The sequence below is a fragment of the Anopheles stephensi genome, unplaced genomic scaffold (assembly GCF_013141755.1).
Source record: "Anopheles stephensi strain Indian unplaced genomic scaffold, UCI_ANSTEP_V1.0 ucontig424, whole genome shotgun sequence".
Classification (NCBI taxonomy): domain Eukaryota; kingdom Metazoa; phylum Arthropoda; class Insecta; order Diptera; family Culicidae; genus Anopheles; species Anopheles stephensi.
Genome location: NW_023405374.1, coordinates 254,263 through 267,586, shown reverse-complemented (window position 1 = coordinate 267,586; position 13,324 = coordinate 254,263). Strand labels below are relative to the sequence as shown.

Sequence of the window (13,324 nt, the reverse complement as noted above, 5' to 3'; positions counted from 1 at the left end):
CTGACTACTTTTCTACGGGTAAAATTAAGTCACAGAAAGCCAGAAATGGCAGGCCGAGACCTCTCGAAGTTGAAGTGCCACAAAAGAAGAAGAAGAAGGAACCCGAAAAATGTACAAGTCCGGGAATACGGAGTACATCATAGGAAACCTTCGATGTACATATAAAGCCTAATAGGTGTTGGGATTATATCTGCAACACGGGCAATATCGAAAGATGGTGAAGTGGAGACACCCAATGGGTGCAGTGCATAATAAGACCGTTAATGCACAGTATAGACACATTATCGGGAGGTGGAACCCGAAAAATGTACAAGTCCGGGAATACGGAGTACATCATATCAAACCTTCGATGTACGTATAAAGCCTGGCAGGTGTTAAGATTATATCTTCAACACGGGCAATATCGAAAGATGGTAAAGTGGAGACACCCAATGGGTGCAGTGCATAATAAGACCGTTAATGCACAGTAAAGACACATTATCGGGAGGTGGAACCCGAAAAATGTACAAGTCCGGGAATACGGAGTACATCATATCAAACCTTCGATGTACGTATAAAGCCTGGCAGGTGTTAAGATTATATCTTCAACACGGGCAATATCGAAAGATGGTAAAGTGGAGACACCCAATGGGTGCAGTGCATAATAAGACCGTTAATGCACAGTATAGACACATTATCGGGAGGTGGAACCCGAAAAATGTACAAGTCCGGGAATACGAAGTACATCATATGAAACCTTCGATGTACATATAAACGCCGTCGGAACGTGCCTTAGATCATGAAAAGTGAAATGAAACAGTATTTTGCAAAAGTTGGGTTGGCCTATGACTTACATGGCAACATCCTAGGTAAAAATTCGCGAGGTCGTGTTCTTCAGTGACCCAAAAAAATGGTCACTTGGGGCGGCCCGGTGGCCGAGGCGACAGCGGCGCCGGTCTTCACACGGCAGGGCCGGGGTTCAAATCCCATCCAGACCGCCTCCCCGTACGAAAGGCTGACTACTTTTCTACGGGTAAAATTAAGTCACAGAAAGCCAGAAATGGCAGGCCGAGACCTCTCGAAAATGTAGTGCCACAGAAGAAGAAGAAGAAGGAACCCGAAAAATGTACAAGTCCGGGAATACGGAGTACATCATAGGAAACCTTCGATGTACATATAAAGCCTAATAGGTGTTGGGATTATATCTGCAACACGGGCAATATCGAAAGATGGTGAAGTGGAGACACCCAATGGGTGCAGTGCATAATAAGACCGTTAATGCACAGTATAGACACATTATCGGGAGGTGGAACCCGAAAAATGTACAAGTCCGGGAATACGGAGTACATCATATCAAACCTTCGATGTACGTATAAAGCCTGGCAGGTGTTAAGATTATATCTTCAACACGGGCAATATCGAAAGATGATAAAGTGGAGACACCCAATGGGTGCAGTGCATAATAAGACCGTTAATGCACAGTATAGACACATTATCGGGAGGTGGAACCCGAAAAATGTACAAGTCCGGGAATACGAAGTACATCATATGAAACCTTCGATGTACATATAAACGCCGTCGGAACGTGCCTTAGATCATGAAAAGTGAAATGAAACAGTATTTTGCAAAAGTTGGGTTGGCCTATGACTTACATGGCAACATCCTAGGTAAAAATTCGCGAGGTCGTGTTCTTCAGTGACCCAAAATAGTGCGATAGTGGTCACTTGTGGGAGATGCAACGTGTTCATTTCGTATTATAGGGAACACACTATCGCAGCGAAAATTTCAGAAATGGCCTAAAACGTGTAGAAATGATGAGGCATGTACGAAAAGAAGGTTTTTTGGTCAAACGGTGAAAATTTTTCTCTATGAAAAATTTTGGTCCCCCACCGTTCATGAATTTCTAGGACCAAAAATCGAACAATTTCAAACCTTCACGATCGCAAGGAAATCACATATGTGGTGTTCCTAGGTGTGTACGGTGTACGAAAAACGGGTTCACGATGAGATATCAAGCAAATAAGTGGAACCAAAGTGAGTTATACGGGTAAGACGAGGTGTCCAAAGACCGAAATAGGGGTACCAACTGAGTACGAAATGAAGGTCCCCGAAGTCGCCATACAAATTTTAGGAGGTATCCAAAGAACGAAAAGGGTTCCATATTCGGCTGTTCCTATTATTTTTTTCTTTGATGACTGCTCTAGGAAGTAGTAAGACGGTGTCCAAAGGTCTGTTGGGGGTATCACAGCGATACCCTCGATGAATAGGGGTACCAACTGAGCAAGATATGAAGGTCCCCATAGTCGCCATACAAGTTATGGGAGGTGTCCAAAGAACGAAAAGGGTTCCATATTCGGCTGTTAATACTATGTGGTTCTTTAATGACTGCTCAAAGGAGTAGTAAGACTGTGTCCAAAGGTCTGTAAGGAATATCAAAACAATATCCTCGATGAATAGGGGTACCAACTGAGTACGAAATGAAGGTCCCCATAGTCGCCATACAAGTTATAGGAGGTGTCCAAAGAACGAAAAGGGTTCCATAATCGGCTGTTCCTACTATTTGGTTCTTAAATGACTGCTCTAGGAAGTAGTAAGACGGTGTCCAAAGGGCTGTTGGGGGTATCACAGCGATACCCTCGATGAATAGGGGTACCAACTGAGCAAGATATGAAGGTCCCCATAGTCGCCATACAAGTTATGGGAGGTGTCCAAAGTACGAAAAGGGTTCCATATTCGGCTGTTAATACTATGTGGTTCTTTAATGACTGCTCTAAGGAGTAGTAAGACGGTGTCCAAAGGTCTGTTGGGGGTATCACAGTGTTGTATTTCGGAACAAGAGGAATCCACACGTGTGTTCTGCTTGCGCTTCAATCCCCGACTGCCTTTTATTGCCTGCTGTCATTTGACAGCTATGACAACTTTCCTCCCCTTTACAAAGATTTATTTATGGGTTCTTAAACAATGTTTAAACTTAACGTAATTTAGCTGGTAATGTTCTTATTCTTATAGATCTTCGCAATGTATTATCTCTTGCTTCGTGATTATCTGTGGACGAGGTCTTACCATGATCATCATTTGGTAATACCATGTCACTATCCGTGCTTTCTCGTTCTTCTACTTCTGTTTCTGGGCATGTAAATCTTGTTTCGAATTGATTTTTTTCGGGTCCTGGCCTTAATTGATTTACATGTCTTTTCCAAATTCTTCCATCATCTAATACGACTTCATAATGTAATTTACCAATTTTACTTTTAATTGTACCGAATTCCCATCTCTCTTTATTCGGTACGAAATTTCTTGCAGTTACTCTATCTTGTGGGTTGAATGATCTTTTTGTAGGTTTTTCCTCATACGTGGAGTACTCTTTCTCCTTAGGCGGTAACATAACATCTATACGAGATCTGATCTGCCTTCCTAACATCAACATTGATGGACTCTCTCCCGTAGATGGATGCACCGTTTTTCTATATATCATAAGTATATTTTGCAGTTGCTTAGATATTTCAGAAGTCTTGCAATTCAAAGCCTTAATCTTTTCTTTAATCGTCTGTACATATCTTTCAGCCTGCCCATTTGTTGCTGGATGATATGGCGCTCCCATTTTATGGACAATCCCATTTGCTTTTAAAAATGATTGAAAGCTTTCAGATGTAAATTGTGTTCCTCTATCTGTTACTAATGTGGATGGCAAACCAAACGTAGAGAAAATTTCTCTCATTTTTTCTATTGTTGTTTCAGTGTTCATGTCTTTAGTTATTTTTACCTCAGGCCACTTACTAAACGCATCAACTAAAATGAGGAAATAGCATCCTTGAAACGGCCCTGCATAATCCGCATGAACTCTATGAAATGGAACTGTTGGTCTTTCCCAGATATGCGTTGAAATTTTTGGTGGATCTTTTCTAACTTTCGCACATCCAATGCATTGTTTAGATAATTTTTCTATATCTTCATCTATTTTATGCCACCAACAATATGCTCTGGCCATTGATTTCATTCTACAAATTCCAAAATGTCCTGTATGCAATTCTTGTAATACTTTTGTTCTTAAGGGAGGTGGTACGTATGCCCTTGACCCTCTCATCAAACATCCGCTTTGTAAAGTGAATTCTTCCTGATCTATTCCAAAACGATTTTCCTTTTCTACTGTTCTGCCAGTCCTTAAACCTTCCATGAGTATTTGTACTGTGTCATCTTTTTCTGTACATTCCTTCAATTCTTTCAAAGTTACTGGTAATGTTTATATCTGATTAATTTCAATTTCATCTATTTCTTTGCTTGTTAAGTCATTTCCCTTGTTTGAAAGTGGAAGTCGTGACATCGCGTCCGCATTTGCATGATCTTGCGAAGGTCTATGTCTGATTTCGAAGTCGAAAGATTGTAAGAACACTGCGTAGTGTTGCATTCGTAATGCCGATAACGTAGGAAGACCTTTGTTTGGTGAGAATATTTGTGATACTGGTTTGTTATCAGTTTCTAATATGAACTTTCTTCCGTACAAGTATCTATAATATATAACTCCAAATATTATGGCGTACGCTTCCTTATCCACTTGAGTATATTTTTGTTGTGTGCTTGAGAGTGTTTGGGATGCATATTGTATCGGACGTTCTTTCTTGTCAGGCATGATATGGCTAAGAACAGCACCTACTCCATACGGTGAAGCATCTACAGCTAATATTAATGGAAGGGTACTATCGTAGTGTACCAATACTCTCTCAGACTGTATTTCTGACTTTACCCAGTTAAAGGCCTTTTCACACTCTGTATTCCACCTAAAATTTGTCTTGTTTTTTAGTAGTGTTGACGCTGCTAGCGATATGGAACATGTATCGGTAGATTGTGAGCTAATTGAATCCTCGAACGAAAAGACATAAACAGGTCAGATCACATGACAACGTGTAAACGGGGACTGAGAAAGCGGACAGAAAGTGAGTAGCGAGAGAGGCATTGAAAGCAAAGGACGCTAAGGCCACTATTTTTGAGTTTTTTTCCTTTATTGTGCTACGTATTAGTTAAATAAATGGATTTAGTATTAAAAAACTTCAAAAACGGCTCGCGTTTGTTGCATACGCAACAAAATTCTCAAAAATAGTGTCGATATTGTGATGCAATATCCGCAGCAGAGACATCATTGTGGTGTGTGACAGAGACCGGGAACGCGTGGGAACACGCTATAAGAACAAAAGCGCTTTTCGTGCTACAACAGAAAGATACGGTGCGACGTATGAAACAGTGTGTGTATGTGCGATAAAAGAACGCGTGTGATCTTGTATTAACCGGTAAAGACCTCAGGTGCTACTCGGTAATAAAGTACGGCTGCGTGGATTCCGTACAAAGACCATACAAAACAAAATGGAGGATCAGGCGTCAACGAGCGACCATGATGCCGGTAGTGTTGGTGTGAGTGAAGTGACGCCTGAGAAGAAAGGACCATCGAAGAAACCCACAAAGGGCGGCCACGAGGCCGATAGTGTTGGGCAAAAGAACCTTTCAAAGAAAAAGCTATCGTTCCGGGTTACAACTCCAACTCGTCGTGTGACTCGCAGCGCAAAAAAGGCACATGGAAATGTGAAGAAACAAACTGTGCAAGTGGCGGTATCTTCATCGGAAAGTGATAGTTCTAGTGAGGAAGAAGAAGAAGTAGAACCAACAAGTGTGGACGTGCAACCAACTAAGGAACAAAGGCGTGCTCGACACGGCATTTCTCAGAAGCTTCCTGAGTTCAATGGCAAACCACAGGATTGGCCAAGATTCTACGGCGCCTTTCTAGCCTCGAACAAATCGTGTGGCTTCACGAATAACGAGAATCTTGTGCGGCTTCAAGAATGCCTGAAAGGACCTGCCTTAGAACTGGTTCGCGGAAGGTTGATAACGGCGGAATCCGTTCCGCGAGTGATCGAGAAGCTGGTGCAAGTGTACGGAAGACCTGAGCTTATCTTGCATAGCTTGTTAAAGAAAGTTCGTGAAGTAAAGGCTCCGAAGGCGTCGGATCTAACCAGCTTCCTGCCGTTTAGCAACGCCGTCGAAGAGTTGTGTGAACATCTCGAAGCAGCCCAGTTGAAAGACCATCTACACAACCCGTTGCTTATTCAGGAGCTGGTCGATAAGCTCCCAGACGCAGACAAGCGGGCCTGGTCACGATTTAAGAGAGGTCATGGATCCGTATCGCTGCGAACGCTAACCGACTTCCTTGACGAGGTGGTGACCGAAGTTCTCGACACCACTTTGGATCTCGGTAACTACATGTCCCTATCATCGCAACCAAAGGACACTCGCAGAAGGGAAACGGTAGGCCATCATCAGACAACGCCAGCACAACAAGGGAGAAAGCCATGCCTTGCATGTGAAGCAACGGATCATCGTCTACGCAATTGCACGGTGTTTAAGGAATGGACAACAAGACAGCGGCAAGACTTTGTGGCGAAGTACAGTCTGTGTAGATTGTGTCTCAACGGACATCAAGGAAGGTGCTTCGCACCAAAGAGATGCAACGTAGGTGATTGCGACCAAATGCACCACCCCCTTCTACACGATCAGGTAGGATCTAAATTGGTTGACGGTATTAGTGCGCATGTAAATGCAAATGACTGTATGCTGTTCCGTGTCGTTCCGGTAAATGTCCATCATAATGGAACCATACTAACCGTTCTTTGTTTTCTTGATGAAGGAGCGTCTATAACGCTGGTAGAGCGTCAATTGGTGGAGCGTCTCGGAGCTGGCGGCGTTCCTGAGAAGCTCACCCTGCGATGGACTGCTGGCATTGAGAGAGTAGAGGACAAATCGCAAAGGCTGAATCTGACAATATCATCTGTAGGCTCAGCAAAGCAAGAGACGCTAAAAGACGCACGAACGGTTGAAAGGCTAGAGCTACCACATCAAAGTGTAGATCGGGAAAAATTGAAAGAACGGTACGCGCATTTAAGAAAAATTCCCATCGAATCATACCAAGGCAGACCCGAGATCATGGTGGGACTCAACAACATCCATTTGTTCACGCCCTTAGAAGTAGTCTCCGGAGAGGAAAGCGATCCTATTGCTGTGAAAACGAAGTTGGGTTGGTCTGTTTACGGGTATACAAAGTCTGGTGCGACCAAAAACAACATCGGGTATCATAGCGTGACCAACGAAGACCTTGATTTGCTAATAAGAGAACATTACAAGCTGGAAGAATCTGTGATAACGATACCAAATGACTCTGCCGAGAACAAAAGAGCTAAGGAGTTGCTAGAAGAAACAACGAAACGAGTGGGTGAACGATTTGAGACCGGCCTATTGTGGAAAGAAAATGAACGCAGTTTTCCTGAAAGCTACTCCATGGCAGTGAGACGTTTTAAGCAACTCGAAACGAAGCTGAAGAAAACCCCTGAGCTACACAACAACTTATGCCAGCAAATCGAAGAGTATCAGAGAAAGGGTTATGCACATCGTATTACACCAGAAGAGTTGCGTGATACTCCGTCCAAAAACGTCTGGTATTTGCCGATCAACGTAGTGGTGAATCCCAAGAAACCTGGCAAGGTGAGAGTCGTATGGGATGCAGCTGCAACCGTGAAAGGAGTATCTCTAAACACCGAGTTGCTTAAAGGTCCTGATCTACTCGTGCCGCTTATGCAGGTTATCACAGGTTTCCGGGAAAAGAGAATTGCGTTTGGCGGAGACTTGCGTGAAATGTTTCACCAGATTCAGATACGCTCGGAGGACAAGCAGTCTCAAAGATTTGTGTTCAGAAAATCTCCAAACGAGCCCTTTGGTATTTATGTGATGGACGTAGCCACCTTCGGTGCGACATGTTCCCCTTGCTCAGCGCAATTTGTGAAGAATAGAAATGCCTGTGAGTATCAAGATCAATTTCCCCAAGCGGCAGAAGCGATAATAAAGCGTCACTATGTAGACGACTACTTTGACAGTACCGATACGGTAGAGAAAGCGCTGAAACTAGCAAAAGAAGTCACCCTGGTGCATCGTAAAGGAGGCTTTGAAATCCGTAACTGGGTTTCCAACTCGAAAGAATTCCTGGAACAGCTTGGCGAGAACACGGACGTGGGCCCAATACACTTCAACAAAGACAAAGAGACATTGCACGAAAGAGTGTTAGGTGTTATATGGGACCCTACAGAGGATATGCTTTCCTTCTCAACATCGATGCGAGACAGTTTAAGGCCATACGTTGAGGATGGTGTAACGCCTACGAAGAGAATTGTTACCAGTTGTGTTATGGGATTGTACGATCCTCTTGGTCTGATCTCGCCGTTCACCATCCACGGCAAGATTCTTATTCAACATCTCTGGAGGTCAAAATGTGATTGGGATGATGAGATAAATAAGGAGGCGGTAATATTGTGGCACAGATGGATAGAGCTTCTCGAGAACATAAAAACTATACGAATACCTCGATGCTACCTTGACACAACACATTCAGATGCCATAGAATCGGTTGAACTCCATGTATTTACTGACGCCAGTGAACACGCATACGGGTGTGTAGCGTATCTCCGAATACAGGCTGAAGGCACAGTACGTTGCAAACTCGTTATGTCTCGAAGTAAAGTTGCACCGTTGAAGAGACAAACGATTCCTCGACTGGAACTAATGGCTGCGGTATTGGGCGCTCGTATTAGTCACACCATTCTAGAGACCCATTCATTGAAGATCGACAAATGCACTTTCTGGTCAGATTCCAAGACGGTTCTCAGCTGGATCAATTCGGAGCAACATAGATTCGTCCAATTTGTAGCCTTCCGAATTGGAGAAATATGGGAGTTAACCAACAAAAAAGACTGGAGATGGGTGCCAACTAAGCTGAATATTGCCGATGTTATGACCAAGTGGGGGAAAGGTCCTCCTTTAGAAATGTATGGAGAATGGTTCAGCGGTCCAGCATTTTTGTACGAGCCTGAAGAGCATTGGCCTGTGGCTGACGGTGAGATAGAAAGTACCGAAGAAGACACTCGGAAAATAGTCCTATTTCATTCAGTAATCACATCGCAACAGCTACCAACCTGGCAACGACTGGTTCGTGTTATGGCATATGTCATCCGATTCGTAGACAACTGTGTTAGAAAGAGAGATAAGCAAGCAATCCACACCATAGAAGCAACTGGAAAGCTTTCGACAAATCTAAAAGCGACATTTAAAGCAAGAAAAGTACCACTAGAAAAGGAGGAGTTAGAGAGAGCTGAGATCCACCTGATTAGGCAATCGCAGTGGGAATCGTTCCCGGAGGAGATGGATATACTGCACGCCAACCTCGACAGCTCGGTAGTGGCACGGAAGATTAAGAAGAAGAGTGTTGTGTACAAATACTCTCCGGTGTTAGACGAGAATGGAGTGATGCGAATGGAGAGCAGGCTCATCAACAATCGCGACCTTCCATTCGACCAACGGTATCCGATCATTCTGGCGAGACAACACGAAATAACGAAAAGGATCGTGCAACACTATCATGAGTCGTTTGGTCATGCTAACAGTGAGACTGTGCTAAACGAGATGCGACAACGGTTTAAGATCCCGAAACATCGAGCTGCCATCAAGGAGGTACGTCGTCAGTGCACTTGGTGTAGAGTCTACAAGTGTAAACCTTTTACTCCGAGAATGGCGCCGCTACCAGTTGAAAGATCGACACCCAGTCTTCGTCCATTCAGCGCAGTGGGGATCGATTATCTCGGTCCATTAGAAGTCACCGTGGGGCGTCGTAAAGAAAAGCGGTGGGTGGCAGTTTTCACTTGTCTTACCATAAGAGCGGTACATCTCGAAGTCGTTCATACTCTATCAACCCAGTCGTGTCTGATGGCGATTAGGCGGTTCGAGAGCAAATTCGGGAAGGCGGATGACATCTTTTCTGACAACGCCACATGTTTTAGAGGTGCGGATAACGAACTACAACGGATTGACCGGATATTCTACGAGTGTGCCGAAAAGGTTATCTCGGCCTCAACATCGTGGCACTTCACTCCACCGGGAACTCCACACATGGGCGGCGTGTGGGAGAGGATGGTGCGATCGGTGAAGGAAGCGATGCGGGTGCTGGGGGACAACAGGGTACTAACGGATGAAATCCTGCTCACCACGTTGGCAGAAGCATGTGAAATGATTAACTCTCGTCCCTTAACGTATTTGCCGGAAGACTCGTTAGAACCAAAATCACTAACCCCTAATCAATTCTTGAGAGCGCCAGGATCATGTACTGCGGTTTGCAAATCTTATAGTTTAACAGAGAGCCTTAGGAATCAATTCAAACGCTCGCAATACTTAGCTGATAGGATGTGGGAACGATGGACAAAGGAATATTTGTCGTCCATAAACCAGAGGAGCAAATGGTTCGAAGATCAAAAGGAACTAAAAATCGGTGATCTAGTGTTCGTTGTCGATGGTAAGAATAGAGCCGAGTGGTTGAGAGGTAGAGTGGTCGAAACGATAAAGGGAAAGGACAATAGAGTGAGACAGGCAGATGTAAAGCTAGCAAATAACAAGATCATAAGACGAGCGGTTATACATCTAGCAGCTTTAGAGATTCAGTAAGTCCTTCGTTAGGACACGAGGGACGTTACGGGTGGGGGTGTTGACGCTGCTAGCGATATGGAACATGTATCGGTAGATTGTGAGCTAATTGAATCCTCGAACGAAAAGACATAAACAGGTCAGATCACATGACAACGTGTAAACGGGGACTGAGAAAGCGGACAGAAAGTGAGTAGCGAGAGAGGCATTGAAAGCAAAGGACGCTAAGGCCACTATTTTTGAGTTTTTTTCCTTTATTGTGCTACGTATTAGTTAAATAAATGGATTTAGTATTAAAAAACTTCAAAAACGGCTCGCGTTTGTTGCATACGCAACAAGTAGGTTGTTAATTGGATACATGTAAGTACTTAAGTTCGGCAAAAATCTTCCATAATAGTTCACTAGTCCCATAAAAGCACGCACTTGATCCTGATCTTTTGGCCTTGGCATCTTCTGTATGGCTTCTATTTTTGATTCCATCTTATGTATTCCTTGTTTGTCGATTACATACCCGCAGTATTCTATACTATCTGCAAAAAAGAAACATTTTTTTACATTTATTCTTATGTTGTTTTCGTCAAATCTTTTTAAAACTTCAGTTAGTCTTTGCATATGCATTTCGTCATTGGATCCTGTTATTTTTACGTCATCTAGAAAAACAGACACTCCAGGTATGTCTTGGAGTATTGAACTGATTTGCCTTTGAAAAATAGCTGGTGCCGAAGCAACCCCATACATCAATCTGTTAGGTTTGAACAGTCCCATATGCGTATTTAATGTTAGGATTTCCTGACTTTGTGGATGGACTTCCATTTGCAAGTAGGCTTGAGCTAGATCTAGCTTCGTAAATTTTTTTCCACCAGCCATGTTTGCAAACAGCTCTTCTATTGTAGGTAATGGGTGTTCATCTACTAACAAATGTTTATTCACCGTTAGTTTGTAGTCACCACATAGTCTTATTTTATTTCCAGTTTTCTTAACTGGAACAATAGGAGTGGCCCACTCACTTTGATTTACTTTTGTCCATATTCCTTGTTGTACTAGCTTATTTATTTCTGTTTCTACTAGTTCCTTTAACGCGAAAGGTAAGGTTCGTGATTTAAGAAAAACTGGTCTAGCGTTCTGTTTTAAAACAAGTGAAGCTTGCATATTTGTTATTCTGCCTACTGTTTCTTCAAATACTCTTGGAAATTTTTCCATAAGCTTTTCTTTCACTTCTTCCGATTGTGTGCCGATTGATTTCACTAGTACCTTTCGGGTGAGTAAAATTTCATTCCAATTCAACTTTAAGGACTGCATCCACTCTCGTCCCAATAAAGGGCGTCTATTAGAATTTACAACAAATAATCTGAGTTTTGTTTTTGTGTTTCCTATTCCTACTTCGATCAAAATGGTTCCTTATAATTCAATTTCCTTTCCACAATAACTGCTCAATCTTATTTTTGACGGCAACATTAAATAATCTTTAAACCACTTAAGTTTATCTTGAAGGTTGATAATTGAAACTGGGGATCCCGTATCTATTTCGAATTTAATCACTTGTTTGTTCACTAGTAAGTCCAAAAATATTTTTGGTGCATATACAGAATCTTCACTTTTTATGTTCCTCACTACAACTGTATTTACCTCTTCTTCTTCCTCCTCGCTGTCGTGAATTTCCTCGACGACATTAACCTTTTTCTTCGTGTTGTTTCGACACACACGCTGCAAATGTCCAACCTTTTTGCACTTTAAACAAGTAGTAGTGGCATGTCTGCACATGTTTGCCATGTGCCCATCACTACCACATCTATAGCATTTCAGCGATGCTGGCTTGTAGTTCTTTTGTTTTAGCTCCGGCTTCTGAGATTTTTCTACGAACTTCACTTCGGCTGCGGCTGCTTCATGTCTCACAATGCCTATTCCTTGTTGCGTTGCTTCCATAGCTGATGCCAATGTGGTTGCCTTTTCCCATGTAAGCTCCTTCTCTTCCAACAGCCTGGTTTGCATGGCTTTGTTTTGCAATCCGAAGACAAATTGGTTTCTTAACGCCTTGTTCAGGTATTCGGCGAACCCACAAAATCTTGCTTCTTTCTGGAGCACTTTGGCGTATTCCGCAACCGTTTCACCTTCTTGCTGTTTTCGTTGCCAAAATTTGAACAATTCTACCATTTCCAATGGTCTGGGTTCGTAATGGGAAGTTAATTTATCCACTACTTCCTGGTAGGTCAAACCTTCCGGTTCTTTGGGTAAGGCTAAATCACACAGGGTGTTGTAGCATTCCATACCCATGTAATGCAAGAGCACTGGTTTCTTTTTCTCCGGCTGCAAATCCATCATCTCCATTGCTGTCTCCAACCGTTTTACCCATCTCTTCCATGATAACACTTCTTTGTTGTATGGTTCAATGTAGACATTATGAGTCGGATTATTCATTTTGATAAACTTTTCCTCTACGGGTAGACTTGAACAAACACTGTTTTTTTTTCTTTTCCTCTTCCATGAACTGGTTCAGCCTCGTCGCCAACTGTTGTATTTCGGAACAAGAGGAATCCACACGTGTGTTCTGCTTGCGCTTCAATCCCCGACTGCCTTTTATTGCCTGCTGTCATTTGACAGCTATGACACACAGCGATACCCTGGATGAATAGGGGTACAAACTGAGTACGAAATGAAGGTCCCCGAAGTCGCCATACAAGTTATAGGAGGTGTTCAAAGAACGAAAAGCGTTCCATAATCGTCTGTTCCTACAATATGGTTCTCTGATGGCTGCTCCAAGGAGTAGTAAGGCTGTGTCCAAAGGTCTGTTGGGGGTATCAAAGTGATACCCTCGACGGACAATATGCACGAAAAGTGGTTCGATGAT

General features: G+C 43.1%; 1 protein-coding gene across 1 annotated transcript; it reads right to left on the bottom strand.

Annotated features, from left to right (window-relative positions):
* Window positions 1-10,816: 10,816 nt before the first annotated feature.
* LOC118516987 lies at window positions 10,817-13,101 on the bottom strand. Its single transcript, XM_036062814.1, has 2 exons — window positions 12,106-13,101; window positions 10,817-11,009 (listed from the first exon to the last, which is right to left on the bottom strand). Exons 1-2 carry the CDS (start codon window positions 12,892-12,894, stop codon window positions 11,001-11,003), a joined length of 798 nt encoding a protein of 265 aa, XP_035918707.1. The 5' UTR covers window positions 12,895-13,101; the 3' UTR covers window positions 10,817-11,000.
* Between the last annotated feature and the right edge of the window lie 223 nt (window positions 13,102-13,324).

Excerpts from the sequence above, each read along its gene's own strand:
- LOC118516987 (XM_036062814.1), bottom strand. The coding sequence starts at position 12,894 with ATGAATAATCCGACTCATAATGTCTACATTGAACCATACAACAAAGAA.